A 16,183-nucleotide genomic window follows, 5' to 3' on the forward strand; every position below is an offset into this window, starting at 1 on the left:
TCATCAGAATTGAAGGAGCTAAAAATTATTTCATTTTTAACTGATGGTAGATAAGGCCAAAGTTGTTCTTTTTTATTTATTAAAAATATTTTTCAATGATTCCGAAATCGCTTAGCCTTTAGATACATTATTGAATTTACCATCACAACTGTGAAAATAAAATAATTTCTAGTTTTTTCAATTTATATGACAGGAAAAAAGTTGATATTGCATTTTTTACTTGTTTTTAATCAAGGAATTCAGCAGTATATTTAATTATTTTTTTGAAAACAGAAATTTTGCAGTTTTTAGTTTTAAAATTCTCAACTTATGTTTTTTAATGCAGATCTCTCCAAATCAAAAACAAAACAACTGAACTTTTGATGATACAGTGTGAGTGTTTGGTCTCAGAGCTACCACCTTGGCCACTCTTGATCAAAATCTCTGGGGGACAGTTCATTAGGTTCCTAATCAGTAGATCTCTATAGAGTTCATCTCCAGACAATTTGCAAATAAAATAAAATCTACCAAAATAGGCAGATTTTTTTTTTATTACTTTTTTTTTAGAAGCTAGATTGAAAATCGTCGGAAAATGTTCTCAAGAAAACGTGCAAACAATTTCACTTGTTCAAGTCTGAATTGAACCCTTCCTTCTAGAAAAATTTCAAAAAGTTTCAGAGGTATTTTGAAAAAAAATTGTGTAAAAATGAGTTTATAATTTTCATATCGAAAAATATTTCGATTCATTTAGGTACATTTTTGTACCTTTCAAGAGTGAAAAAAACACCGAAGTAAAAAAATAAGACTTTTTTATGCAGATTCAAAACTACTTGAAAATTGAGTAAAAATTCATTTTGGAGCCAAGACAATTTCTTTATAAATTTTGAAGAAAAAATATGTAAAGTTCTTCAAGTCTGAACGTAACCTTTTTTTCCTCTAGCCAAAGCTCAAAATTTTCTAAACTTCAAAAATTGACAATATTTGAAAAAAATCGTGTAAAGAAGAGTTCAATTTTCGGATCGAAAAATTTTTCGATTCATCTTCATTTTTACACCTTTTTTGAGCTTTTTGAGCCAAATGTGTGAGAAAAAAAACACCAAAGTAAAAAATGAGATTTTTCACTCTGAAATAAAAAGTAGGTATATTTTACCCCAGAAAAGTCCAAGAAATCAAATATGTATTCACTATTCATCTAAAGGTATGAACTTTCGATAATCGAAAAGTTGGAATTAGAGTTTGAAAAAATTCTCTTCAAGATTGACAAACAATTATTTCTGCTAACAAGATTCAAAATTCCTAAAAAAATCTCACAAAAATGGATTTGATAGCCATATTTTAAGCTATACCTAATTCGAATGTCAATTAAGAAAGAAAGGATAGGGAGGGGAGGATGGAAAATCATTTTCGACGGTTTTAGCTTTTGTCTCCTAACAAAATAATTAATGCCCATTTGAAGTTGGGGGGGGGGAGGGGGAAGAAACTCCAAATCTTGTCGAGGCGGAAGAATGACAAGTACCTACATCAAAAATCAGCCAAACACATCATAAGCGGAAAAAAATAATCGCAACACTGCAGCAAATAAAAAGAAAAAGCAAATAAAATGAAATCTTTACTAGCAAAAAAAAGAGGAAAAAAATTTAAAAATAAAACTACATAATAAACAGGAACCAATACCACACGAAAATTTTAAAGGAAACTTATACTAATAATTATTGCAACAATAAAGCTATTAATTTAAAAAACAGAAAACGGAGCAGGGGAGGACAAAATACTATAGGTACAACGAAGCCAAATAAATAATAAAAATTTACGCGTTAACAAAACAACAAAGCGTAAAAATGTACGGTGCATGTACATAAGTTATACTATAGGTACAAGTTTGTTGGCATTTATATGGAATAAATGGTCATCGAGACCACAGCAGAGAGGTAAAGACAAACATTTATTGGTATACGTAATAACGAAAAAGCATAATGTAGGTATTAATTTACAGGCATTTTACAATCAACATTCAACGTGTGTTTTTTTTTCGTTTTCGTTTCGTTTTCGGTTCTATTTATCAACAGGAGTATTGTTTTGGTAGGTATGGGTTTTAAAATAAAAACAACCAAAAATTTCGAGTTCGCAAACTCATTAACAGGTCCAAGTTTTAATATCGTTAATCACAGCTTTGTTCACCAGCTCCAGAAACCACATTCTGATCGCGGAGGTTTTCTCCATCGGACAAAATGTAATTTCCGGTAGCTCAATTGAAAAGAAAATTTTGCTTTAAAACGAATTTATTCTTAAACGTTATTTTCAATGTTTTGCTATAATAGTATGGATTTCGTACAACAAATAACTTCAAATAATATTCATAAAAAAAAAGGAAACAAAAAAAGAAAAAAAAAGAAAAAACTTTAAAAGAAACAAAAGAAAAAAAAATAATCATTCATCGATACATATGCTGTAGTAGAAATATTCTGTATTGCACACGATAATAAAATGCTAATCACGTACATACATATCGATAAGTATATAAATATTACACAGCCACAAAGATAATAAACAAAACAATATAGAATTACATAAAGTAAAAAGATTTGCGAAAAATAAGAACTTCAAACTAAACAATATTATTTATTTTAAAAAAATAATAAAGAAAAAAAAATAACAATATTTTTAATAAAACTGTCCATATTTCTTCTATTTATATAAAGCCTAACATAGCAATGGAAAATGAGTTGACAAAATTTCCAAGTTGACTAGAATACTACAACTTTTTCGAACCACAGATTTTATTGCCACACTCAAGCGTCCATTCGTGAGAAAAAAACCGAAAAAAATGTAAACGAATAAATTATTTACTACCTTTTAAATAACAAAAAATTTTGTAAATGATTTTTTTCATTTTTTTTTTCATTTTTTCTTTTTTTAGAAAAATGTTTAAGATTTTAACGTTTATTATATCTAGACATAAATAAAATCAAAATAATTTACAAAATAGTCTACTATACACGAATTTTTAACAAATATAGAGAACGTCATTCGATGTAGTCTTCAAAATCGATTTCAAAAATAATATAACAACGAACTAAATTTATAAATTTAATAAATAGTGATTATGTTATCTTAATTTACATTTTTTTTTCATATTTGAAATTTTCAACGCCCGAAAAATGAGAAAAATTTCAGTTTATACAGGTTTCAAAATATAAATTCACAAACACACACACATAGAAAAAAAACAAACTAAGAAATCTTATCTATGAGGGAAAATCTGAACTGTCAGAATTATCGGTTGAAAATTTTTAAACTAGTTTCGTACAAATTTGGATTCTGGAAAATTTTATTTCAATTTTTTAATTATTTATGACACAATTTCGCCTGATTATGAAAATTATTTTCAAAATTGCAATTTGCTTCAAAAAAATTAAAATAAAATCCTCAAAAAGTGCAATCCAATTTTTGATACATTTTTCAAACGCTAAATCATTAGGAGAGCATTGTGAAGTATGAATTTCACAAACAATAGCATTAGGAGCAGAGGAGAGAGAAATAAATTTTCTTCGGGTGCACAAATTTTAAGGTTCAGTCCACTTTCCCAACCTCAGTCCAAAAAAATTTTTTAAAAAACGCTACTGGAAAAATCAAATCAGGCTTACATAATCCACAGGATAAATTAAATGTCAAAAAGTCATAAAATCCAGGAATTTTTTGGGCCCAAATATTCGAAAAATTATCCAAAAATCATCGAAAAATGAGGTAGTGAAGCTACGATTTTGGGAATCGTCTTTTCTAGTTACAAGACAAGTTTTCAAGGATTTGAGCGCGATTACGAGTCTGTGCATCCAAAAAGGTCATTTTTGTGCCCAAGATTTTCAAAAAAATACCCAAAAGTGGTCGAAAAATGTAATTAGGCAGCTAATGATTTCGAGCCTTTGCATCCAAAAAGGTATTTTTTGTGCCTAAAATTTTCAAAAAATTTTCAAAAAAATAATCTCTCGATCCAATTTGATCTGACAAGTTCTGATCAAATTTAATCAAATGATCTAAGCAAGTCTGATCAGATTTGCCTTGATCTGTTCAGATTCAATATTTTTCCCCTTGGAGATTTGAAAATTCCTAAAAATTTATCAGATGGGGGGGAAGATAGGAAATTCAATTCTCAGAAGGTTCAAGAGCTGTGAAATTAAAACCTCAGCAAATTCATAGAGTACGACAAGTCCTTCTCATCACAGAAAAAAAAAATTGAAAAAATAGTGCACATGCAAGAATTATTATTTTTTCATTCTCTCCTCCTGGTCCTCTCCTTCCACACGAATCAGTCGCTTCAACAAATCACCAAATAAAACCAAATTTGGAAAAATTTCACTCGAAATGGCAAAAAAAAAATTGAAAAAAAATTTCAAGAATCCAACATCACGAAACGTTTTGCGACGGATTATTTTCTAATCAGAATAATATGTATTAGACGAAGTCGAACGAATAATTTTTCACCGGAAACAGAATCACCATATTGGTCGAGTTTTTGATTTGTTGCATACGGATAATAGCTGGTTTTAGTATAAAAATATGGCATTATAAAGGAACTATTGGTTCTATAATGTAATATAAATCAGGAACGTATGTTATAAAAATTATAGGTACATTAACTCGTAACCCGAGACAACGATAATCTGATATGTAAATTCGACGAATATTAAACGATCACCATACACCAGGTTACGAGTTGATGCGCGCGTATATTTATAAAAAAAATAATAAATAAATAAAAATGATCTTAAACTAAAGCGAAGTTTTTTTAGATTCATCGTGAATAATACTTGATTTGTTCAAGTTGTTATCACATCGTGAGTTTTAGTTTGGTTTTCATTAAAAAAAAAAAAAAAAATACCGAAAAAGGTGGGAAACAATAAAAATGTGATAAACAACCGACCGTTTTAAATATACGCTTAATTATTTTACTGAAATAGGTATTCGTATTTTTAGTATAAACTTGCAGATTTTTTTTCTTTAATAAAAATATACGCGTCTTTCGAATATAGGTAGGTACATGTACAAAAAAAAGAGAAAATTTGACGATATATTCGTTCACATAAAAGTATTAAGTAGCGATTTGATTCGTTATAGTTATTAAAATATAGAGGAAGCACAGTATTCACTTACAGCATAATATTGATTATAGTAGTTAGATGAGGTAATGTTAATAGTTCACTGTGAATTGAATAGCACATTTATAGGAACTGACGGTTTGGTAAATATTGTTATATTGTATTATAAATATTGAAGTAACTATTAAATTGTTAAAAAAAAAAAAATACATTATTAAATATAGCGTATAAAAAAAAAAAGAATCATGGTATCAAACTTGGTATACATAAATATGCTCAAATCGGTAAGACTGTGTTAGAGAGAAAACAGATTATTTACACAGGCATTATAATCGCATATGGTAGCTAATTTGATCATTAAAGATAACGCATGAAGTTTTGGTTTCATATCAAAAATCACGTAATTAAAATATAATATTTTTTGAGAAACCAATACTTTTGTTTTTTCCGTCAAATAGGTAGGTAAATTTCGCTAATAGCTTCAAAAACAGTAAAATAAAACCGTTCAAATTAGAACTATACATACACGATTACGAGAGAATACATCACAGAGGGGGAAAAACACGCAAAAACTGTATAACAATCAACTAAAATATATCCGTTATTAGTATGCTGAAATGTTTCATCAATAAGTATATAAAACAAAAAAAACAGAAAACAGTTGAAGACATTTTAACATTCATATATTATATGCGGAGAGATGAGGGTGTTTATTAGTAATAGAAATATGTAGACTGCTTAGAGCTAACAAGAAAAATAAATAAAAATAAATAAAAAGTAAAGTGGAATGGTTTAAAAATTGGTTCATTATAAATTCTATTGATTTCGTATTGTTTTGAAAATTACCCTGTTTACTGTTGTCATAACTTATGCTTTTGCGTTACCTACATTTATTTATGTAATTATTGCAACTAACCCGTTCTTCGTTTTTTTTTCTTCTTCGGTTATTTAACGTAATTAATAAATTAATTATTAAACACGAACATCGATATATAATTTACAGTGTACAACTCTTAGATATATTTTAAAGATAATAAAAAAAAGAGAACTTTCGATACAGTAAGATTTCTTAACGAATAAATTCTTCATTTCCGGTCTTGAAGATTATACAAAGCGAGAGTGAATTTACAAAGTACATAATACGTGATTCGATTAAACGTATAACTTACAATCGTTTTTCTCTTATTTAAGGGCGAACGTAACAAATGCTAAATCTGTACAAACTGGAATAATTTTAATAATCGACGCCCATTTTTTGTTCGCCTAAAAATACGTAGGTAGGCAATCGTAATGTCTTCGATACGCGAAGATCGCAACAAATGATCCTTTTCACGTCTTCGTAGGTATAGTTAACAAATTTTCAAACGAAACGACATCTACTTTAGGAGTAAGAAAGGAAAAAAAACAAAACTATCTTTGGTATACTTGTCATCATTTTTTTTTATTTAAAGGTAACGCATTTATCCGATCGTCGTCGTCGTACTCGTATTCGATTTGCAACAAAAATTGACGTTAACGTACGCTGTGTTAGTATCGATTCGTCGTTTAACTAAATAGCTCCTCGATTATTAAAATTATCATATCACAAATTCGGAATGTAAAATTACGCGCTAATTACCGAAAAATTAGCGAAAGTTTTATGTCAGTCTTGTGCATTCTGTTCTATTTGTACCCTTTGCAAATGTACATCTTCTTTATCGGATTGCGGACTGTTGGCCGATTCGTCTTCCATCTTCATGTTGGAGTGTTGATAAGGCGACGATAGATCTTTGGCGAAATCCAGAGGACTATTGTCGCATAAATCGCGTTCGTTTTTATTGAAATCGATCGGAGCCGAACTGCTCCTCTGGTTGCCAACGTCGTTCTTACTGAACCCCATGTGCATCGAAAGAGACGACATTTCGCGATCTTGAAAGGTTTCGCGAAGCTTATCAGACTGCGGCAGTAAATGCATCATGCTCATAGGTATCGGAATCGAAGCTCCGAAATCCGGATAGAAATTCGGTGACGGGTACGGTGTAGGATTGAAACCGGGAGGTAGCATTAGATCCGGTTCGGGTAGTTTTAACGATTTACTCGAGTTATTGTTATTGTTATTATTGTTACTCATCGAATTAAAGCCTAATAAGTCTAACGAGTGGATATCGTTGAAGCATTCTTGCTTCAGTTTTTCTAATTTTAACGATTTGCCGTATTTACCTCGAACGTACATTAGCAGACTGTTGTATGGTATGCCGTAGATTTTCGAAGCTTGCGAGGTGGTCATTCGTTTGTTCCATACTTGTTGCAGAGCTTCGGTTAGTTCGGCGTTGGTCCACGATCGAGGTGGACCTCCTCGAGGTGCGCTGTGCTGGCCTTTTGGTCGACACACTGAAACGAAAATTAACCGTTATAAATAGTGATCATCGAGTAAAAATTGAAAAAAAAAGACATAAATACTCACTTTTCTTTTTATTCGATAATTGTGGACCGTCGTGTTTCAAGTCTAAAGGGTCGTTTAAAAAATATCCTCTATTACAACCGTCTAAACCGGAAAATAAACCTGAAACAAATTAAAAAAATGTTTAATTAATAAAAAAATAACAACAACAAATACGAGCAGTAAATTTTCCTTTAAAATATTATTTTTTAGTCCCAGCTCTTCTCGCTTCACCTCATACACAACACTTAATTGAAGTAGGTAAATACTTCTGCGGTCTGCGCAACCATGAAGCCAATTTAAAACACTCCAAACTAATCGATAAATTCGGGTAAATAATAAGAATTATGCAAAAAATTGATGTAGGTAGGTATCACGTCGAAGAAAAAAACCTTTTCATACATGAAACTAGTACCTACGCCATCGAACAAAATTAGTGTTCTGTTTCTTGCACCATAAGGTAGGAAATTTGCGCCGAGTAATTCATAAATAGGCAACCTATTTAACGCGAGTGTTACGATTTCGAAACCCCGGCACTATAATTTTGAAACTAACAATAAGTAAAACGAAATCTGTGGTAGGTTGGTACGATGAAAATTAAATAGAATTGTTCAAAACTGAATTTTCATATTTAGAATGAATCAAACTAACGATTTTATTTTAAAGTTGCTGTGATTAAAAATCAAACACGTATAAGTTTGTTCGCCATTTCGTAAACTAGAAAATAAAATAAGTAATGAGTTTGAAGTGATTGTGCTGTGATGTGAGACAGGAATTTTTTCACTTAAAGAAGTTGTATGAGACTTGAGTTGATTGAGGGATATTTCTTCGTACGAGTACATTTTGAAACTAGCGATTGACAAAATTTTATAAAATATAGGTACCTAAGTTAAGTATATTTTGTGAATCTTTTAAAATTCCCTTCAACGACTTTAACTCGATAAGCGAACTCTTTGAACATTATTAGATAGTCTGATTTTCAGGAAGAAAATTATTTTCCTATTCAATCGGCTGTCAAAATTATTTTTTCTTGAAAAAAATGAAAATTTTACGATTTAGTTTGAAAGTGTCCAAAAACCCAGCGAAGTAAGAAGTAAGAACTTTGAAAACTGATAATTTTCAATTAAAACTGATAAAAAATAGGTTTCTGGTTTCCCTGAAGTTCTCGCAAAGTTACTTTTGATAGTTTAAACTTTTTTGCTGCAGCCCCCCCAAAAAATATTTATCCTTAGATTGTTATACTTAAGTAGGTACCTATATGTGACCCGCTCTGACAAAGCCGACCATTTCGACAAAATTTCAAAAAATGTTTTTTTCTCAAAAATCTGATCTTTCAACCCTTAAAACTCATTTCAAACATCATTATTTTGGACACTTTTTTTTGTCGAAACGGTCGGTTTTGTCAGAGCGGGTCACATATATAATTTTTTCGTTTTTTTTGAAATTTGGTTCGATAAATGAAAATCAATTAAATTACCTAAATAATTCAGATTCAGTTTCTTTCTTTCTTTTTTTTAAAAACAAAATATTAATAAAGAAAAATCGGGCGAGGGGGAAGGGCAGAAAACTGAAGGAACTGGAAAACTTGGTAAGGACTCCAGAATAGTCCGACATGCTTGAATATATCAGTTCTCGAACCTTTCAGAAAATCGAGAGCGGGGACAGATTATCCTCTTTGCTTCCCTTCTTCTACAGTTAGAAAGCAGATTTGTATCCCTCAGTTTTAGTTTACAAGCGTCAGATATTGAAAAGTTCACATTTCTGGGATGTATTTTAAACATAATTACCTACTTATTTACAATGGAAACTTGCGAAAAAATATCGTTTGAAAGCTCTACAACTTTGAGATTTCTTCATTCCAGTTGTATTTCTCATGTACATACCATTATGCTTTGAGACGCTTGGGAAAAGATTGGAAAAAATTGTATTTTTAAGGGACCCTTTTCCAAAAAAAAAAAAAAAAACTTGACATCTCAAAAAATGCAAAAGGGCAGCTGCAGCTTTGAGAATACTCCATTTCGTTCATTTCCCAGCAACCATCATATTTCGAAGCCCACATTTGACAAAATTGAAAGAAAATTTTAGTCCCAGGGGATGAACAAAAAAAAACAGTATTTTAAACACGTTTAAAACGCTGAATTATAAGTATCTAGGAACCGTGTCATTTACCTTTTATTTTTTTGTTTTTTGTCAAAAAACTAGTTTTTTCAAAGCTTTTAAATTTTTTTTCAAGTTTTTCCCCCTATGTTTTCAAATAATTTTCAAATACATATATTTTTTTGTTAAATTTTGGCAAAATTATTGAAGAATTTTTCAACAATTTTTATTATAACTGAGTCAACTGAGATATGTTGCCAATAATCCTACTTTTTCATCATCTTCCTGAAATCTGTGCGGTTTTCAGTATAAATATTTATAAATAACGTGTCTAAAAAGCGTTTTAAGCGTTCAACCTTTAACATTAAGCATACTTGGTTTTTCAAAAGTTTGTTTTGTGTTGAAAAAAAATACACAAAATTTTAGAACGCATAAATTGGCACTGTACAACCCAGTAAATTTTTAATTTCGGTCATTTTCTCAGCAAAGACTCACTTTCAACTCAGGACCAAAATTCTTAAAAAAAAAAAATTCCCTAAAATCTCAAAAAATGCGAATAGGCATCTAGGAGCAGGAAAATAACGTAAAAAAGCGAGGGCGAAAAGGAAAAAAATTGGCACATAAATTTTTTCTTAGGGAATGTGTTCAGATGAACTCCCTGAACTACTAAAAAAAAACCGAACCTCCTACCCCGAGAGCTAATTTTTTAGGGGGCCAAAACCGGTTCCGATTCACGTTTTTTGCGATTTACTCCGAAAATATTAGGTTTACGAAAAAAACCACCATGACTAAAAATGTTCCCCTTCAAATTCTCGACAGTTTGATACTACACTCGATACCCATCTCTTAAGAGGGGTGTCTGAAAAAAGGGATGGAAAGAGTAGGTGTTTCAAAAAAGGCCAGTCCAATAAATTGATCAAAGTTACAACTTTATAATATCATTCGTTTTCGCTCAAATTTTTTTTATGTACAAAGTCTACTCACCCAACTATTAAATTGGTCTTTAATCCTCCCCGGAGGTTGGTGGGTGGGGGGGGGGTGCTTGATTTTCAAGTAATAACACACAACTGAATCATGTATTTGAAAAACGAATCTGGACATGCGATATATCGAATAGTATGTTTTCGAGGTCTCTGAATACGAATACTAACTTATTTTTTGGGTCCAACTCCTCAAAGCCCTTCTGTGCCCCAAAAAGGGGGTTAAAATTTTGAAAAATCGTGAAAAGTCGAGTGATATATATCGAATGGTATGTTTTCGAGGTCGCCAAGTACGAATATGAACTTATTTTTTTGATCCATCCTCCCAATGTCCCTCTGTGCCCCAACAAGGGGGCCAAATTTTTAAAAAATCATCAAAAAGTCGAGTGATATATCAAATGGAATGTTTTTAAGGTCACCAAGCACAAATATGAATTTATTTTTTGGATCTCACTCCACAATGTCCCCATGTGCCCAAAAAATATTTTGATTATTTTCTATATTTCCCCATGACTTTCTGAGGCTCATTCTTAATATTGGTGGGAAAAAAGGTATGTTTAGGAGTCAAATTCTTTCAAAAATTTATTAAAATTTTAAAAAAGTCGAATACGAAGGATGTGTGCCTCAAAATACGGAAACCTTGATTCAAAAATTCAGCAGTTTCAGCAACCAAAATCGTAATTTTCAAAACACACAGGTTTTGGAAGAAGTAGGTCCGAAAAATGATTAGATTGGTATTTAATCCACTCACCACTGGTATTAAAATTGGGCCTTGAAACGTGGTTGTAGCAGTAATTTGAACAGAAATGGTGTTATTCGAAGTAATAGCTTGTCATATCCGATATTTTCATGAGTCCGTGAAGTTTTTGACCACTACTTTGAAAAATTGAAAACCCTGTAAGATCTTCAATTTTTCGTTCGAATAGCCAATTTGTTTCATGAGTTACCTTATGGCCTCCTTTCTTTCTACTCAAAAAGGACCTTCTCCCTAATCCCCCCCCAAATAATCAAATCAAATTCTTTTTGAGTGATAATCCGTCTGCCTTTTTCCCTTTTTCCTCGCACAAATTCAAAAGTTGAAAATCTCAAACAGGATAAATACTAGAAATTTGATCAATATAATTGAGAATATTTTACTCACCTAGATGCGTATCCAAAGGGAACACTATAATTGAAAGAAAAAAGAGAAAAAAAGAAGAAAAAAATATTAAAAATTAAAAATAATGTTGCAAAATTCTCAGCAAAAAAAACCACATGTAGTTAGATAATTCAGTACTTACTATGAGGAGGTGTTAGTGGAAGCGCTGATAACGATGGTAAATGACCGAGGGAATTTTCTGGACCACAGTCCTATTAAAGGGCAGAAAAAAATACACGAATAATTAATAATCAATCAAGTAATTAATCATCATCACATTACACTAGAACTCGGTTTATTAGACTACTTACTTGAGCATTACGATGATGCATTAATGCTGCTGGATGTTCTAAGACTAAACTATTAAAATGCTGCGTCAAGTCACGCCTATGATCAATAGGTGTACTCGTGGTCAATTCTACCGGTTGACTTTGGGTAGATTCTCCTACATCAGACTCTTCACTTTCTGCCTTTAGCGATTGGTTACACTATACGAAACAAAAATTGAAACATTTCAAAACATCGATTTACCCACTTGAAATATTTTGGCAGGTGTGCCCAATTAATCTTTCGAGCAACGATGTTTACTTTATTGTATTGTTATACACGTTGACTTACGTTTTGATTCGGAGATGCCTGCTGTGATCTTGAAGGAGGTCTAGTTGGCGTTATACTTCTGTTTCTGTTGTTTCTAACTTCGTTGGGAGATTTTTTCATCGATAAGTTTTCCGCCATTTCGGAATCAGATTGCTGAGAACATGCTTTACTTAAATCTTGAGGTCCGGCAGATTCGCCTGATCTTCTTCTAGGTCTCGCCTACAAAAAAAAAACAAAAAACAACACGATTCAATTAGACCTCATCGTCATCGTATAAACGAGAGAAAAAAATAAAAGGGGGCGATGAAGCCGAGGTGTCTCTATTTGTGTAGATGAAAAACATGCACACACATTGATTAAAGACGTGACAATAAACAGAACTATTTTAGCGATGCTGTTAACATCGTAAAAAACACCGCTACAATTTCAGCCGTTGTAAAAATAAATCAGCTTTATTTGCGTGTGTTTTTTTTATCGTGTAACATGGTTGCGAAATTATTCATAATGTAGGGAAAAAAAGAAAGTTTAGAAGCACATTACATCAAATGGGGATTTTATAATGCTATCCGCATGCATTTAAATTTATGGTTAATACATTTCAGAACAGGACCGCGCACGCATTGACATTTTAATTTCGTAATTTAGTTGTAATTTTACAGTTGAAACGTTTCCATCGCGAGGAGGATGTAGGTAAGTGGTATGAGAAGAAAAAAAAACACGAATTTCAACAATATACCTACACCCTTAAACGAGTTGATTGCTCGGAATACGTACGACGACGAGTGTATAAGAAGAAGTAAAATAAAAAAAAGAGTGAAAAGAAATCCCCGTTTTTTGAAATATGATTTTAGCTTTCGTATACAATGTGCATGGTGGCGGAGTTTTGACGTGATGGTGGGTTATACAAGGCCTATGTGCTAAAGTAATGCTTACCTGCTTCCTCCTTGGTAACGGAGACTGGCAATTCCTTTCAGACTGAGAATCGTTAAACGATATATTTGGCATAATTGGTAATTGAGGTAATCTAACATGAGAATCATAATTTGGTATCATGACTGGAGGGGAACTCAGATTAGGGTTGTGGTTTGGATATAAATTATTAACAGGAGGGGAAGAAGGATACGAAGGTGTTGATCTTCTAGGTGGATTATCGGTTCTGCTACACGTACTGCCTGTGTTACAACTCGACGTTTCTTCTTTTTGGTTTGTTTCGCTGCAGACGGGTATTTGTTCGGTTTGCGCTAGACCACGTACCTGTAATGGAGAAAATTATGTATAGAGGTCATCGAAGTGAATTTTAGGTTCAGTTTTTACAAAATCGTGGTGAGGTTTGATTTTTAATTTTTGAAATTCTATATAATATTGTAAGCAAGCTCTATTATGTTTTTTTTTTTTTTTTTTTTTTTTTTTTTTGAAAACACAATCTTATATACCTAATATGCATAATGAATAGTTGAGAATATCAAAATTAGATTCTTTGACAATCTATTTTTTTCAGTCATGTTGAATTTTCAAAACTTTTAAACCATCTTTTAACAAGTTCAGTTCAACTATTGAATCTACCTAAATCATCACAAAAATCGAAAACAGCATCGAGTATCTATGAAAACTCACACTTCGTTACCTACACTGAAATTATTATTAAAATTTCAAGTTTTCAATTCTTTTCATTTTTCTAAAGCTTATTTTAAACAAAAATCAGAGTTTCAAAAAAATAATTCATGTAGTTAACGATCTAAACTAAAATCAAGAACTCATCCTCAAAACTTGGCATTTCGATAGATCGATACCTAATCATGTTGTCTATGCTCCAGAAGTTTCGGTGTCGGTACCTATTGACAATCTCCTATCTCCTCTATGAAGGATGGTTACCTTCAAAAATAGTCAAAAGAAGGCAAAAAATTCATTTCATAAAGAGCATACCAAAAATTCAAAAATGCCGAATTTGTTTCAATTTTTTCAAGCTGAATACCACAATAATTATACTCAGGTAAGCAACATTTGTTGAGTCCATGCAAGTATCTTTGCCTTCCTTCCAAATCGCAGGGATTGAAGTAGGCTCATTAAAAAATTCTAATTTTTTCCTCCATTCATTTGATATTCTTCAGAATATTCTGGCCTTTTGGGTCCAAATAAGATGAAGCCTAATCGAAATACGAGCTTGTAAAAATATTTCATCTGACAAAATTTCAAGTGACAAAAGCCATTTCTTGAATTTTGAAAAATTAAAAAAAAAGACTGTCAGTGAAAAAAAATTCCAATCAACTGAGCAAAAAACTAAACTATGAAATTTTACCTTTTCTCGTCTGAATTGACACGTTTTGAGGGCAAACTTTCAAACGATTTTGGTAATTTTTCGAATTTTGGAGAAGAATTTTAAAAACCAAATTTAGACCGAAAGTAAAAAAAAAATGTTCATGAAATTTCGTATTATAAATCATACTTTTTACCACCCCTCTCCCCTCACCCTCGATTAGGAGCGATTGGAACCGTTCCAACGACGAATTTGTGGACATTTTCGACAATTTTTCGAATTTTGAAGAATTAAAAAAAAAATCAAATTTGGGCTGATGGTGAAAAAAATACATCTAATTGAGTTCGAAAGTTAAAATTTTCTATAAATCATATTTTTACCTCCCCTTTTCCCTCTCTTTCGATAGGAAGTGATTTTGAGCCGTTCCAACGACAAATATTTGAACGTTTTGTGGATTTTTTTTGAATTTTGAACAATTAAAAAATCAAATTCAGTCTGAAAGTAAAAAAATTCATCTAATTGGGCTCGAATGTTGAAATTTTCTATAAATCATATTTTTACCTCCCCTTTTTTCTCTCTTTCGATAGGAAGTAATTTTGAGCCGTTCCAACGACAAATATTCGAACGTTTTGTGGAATTTTTTTCAAATTTTGAAGAAGAATTAAAAAATTAAATTCAGTCTAAAGGTGAAAAAATTCATCTAATTGAGTTCGAATGTTGAAATTTTCTATAAATCATATTTTTACCTCCCCTTTTCCCTCTCTTTCGATAGGAAGTGATTTTGAGCCGTTCCAACGACAAATATTTGAACGTTTTGTGGATTTTTTTTGAATTTTGAACAATTAAAAAATCAAATTCAGTCTGAAAGTAAAAAAATTCATCTAATTGGGCTCGAATGTTGAAATTTTCTATAAATCATATTTTTACCTCCCCTTTTTTCTCTCTTTCGATAGGAAGTAATTTTGAGCCGTTCCAACGACAAATATTCGAACGTTTTGTGGAATTTTTTTCAAATTTTGAAGAAGAATTAAAAAATTAAATTCAGTCTAAAGGTGAAAAAATTCATCTAATTGAGTTCGAATGTTGAAATTTTCTATAAATCATATTTTTACCTCCCCTTTTTTCTCTCTTTCGATAGGAAGTGATTTTGAGCCGTTCCAACGACAAATATTCGAACGTTTTGTGAAATTTTTTTCAAATTTTGAAGAAGAATTAAAAAATTAAATTCAGTCTAAAGGTGAAAAAATTCATCTAATTGAGTTCGAATGTTGAAATTTTCTATAAATCATATTTTTACCTCCTCTCTCTCCTCTTCATCGATTGGAATCAATTTTCAGCCGTTTTGAGGACGAATTTTGAGGAATCTCCAAAAATTTGCTGGAAGCTCCAAAACTGCTCGAAATAACTCGAAATACATTTTCCAATCGATTTAGGATTCAAAAATAAAAAAGGCGCATACTAAATTCCAGATTTTCAGCGCAATCAAGTAGAATTTTGATTATTTTTTCGTTTCTGGCCTGAAATTTATTTTTAATCCCCTGACATTTTAGCTTGTGAGGTATTTTTACATGTTTTCTAAATCTAGCTCTATTCAGATCTGAAAAATTTAGTGCAATTAAACGGAAT

The 16,183-nt window shown here is 31.3% G+C and overlaps 1 protein-coding gene across 2 annotated transcripts in view; it reads right to left on the reverse strand.

Annotated features, from left to right (window-relative positions):
- Window positions 1–2,578: 2,578 nt before the first annotated feature.
- lov (jim lovell) overlaps window positions 2,579–16,183 on the reverse strand; it is a 114,405-nt gene continuing 100,800 nt past the window's right edge. For both annotated transcript variants that reach the window (XM_065360815.1, XM_065360816.1), the window contains 7 exons: window positions 13,237–13,557; window positions 12,325–12,522; window positions 12,018–12,194; window positions 11,849–11,918; window positions 11,710–11,733; window positions 7,516–7,614; window positions 2,579–7,442 (listed from right to left, as the gene is read on the reverse strand). In XM_065360815.1, coding sequence (XP_065216887.1) covers window positions 6,715–7,442; window positions 7,516–7,614; window positions 11,710–11,733; window positions 11,849–11,918; window positions 12,018–12,194; window positions 12,325–12,522; window positions 13,237–13,557 — 1,617 coding nt within the window. In that variant the 3' untranslated portion in view covers window positions 2,579–6,714. The remainder of the gene's footprint in view (window positions 7,443–7,515; window positions 7,615–11,709; window positions 11,734–11,848; window positions 11,919–12,017; window positions 12,195–12,324; window positions 12,523–13,236; window positions 13,558–16,183) is intronic.

Source organism: Planococcus citri, chromosome 4 (assembly GCF_950023065.1).
Source record: "Planococcus citri chromosome 4, ihPlaCitr1.1, whole genome shotgun sequence".
In the NCBI taxonomy this organism is placed as follows: Eukaryota; Metazoa; Arthropoda; class Insecta; order Hemiptera; family Pseudococcidae; genus Planococcus; species Planococcus citri.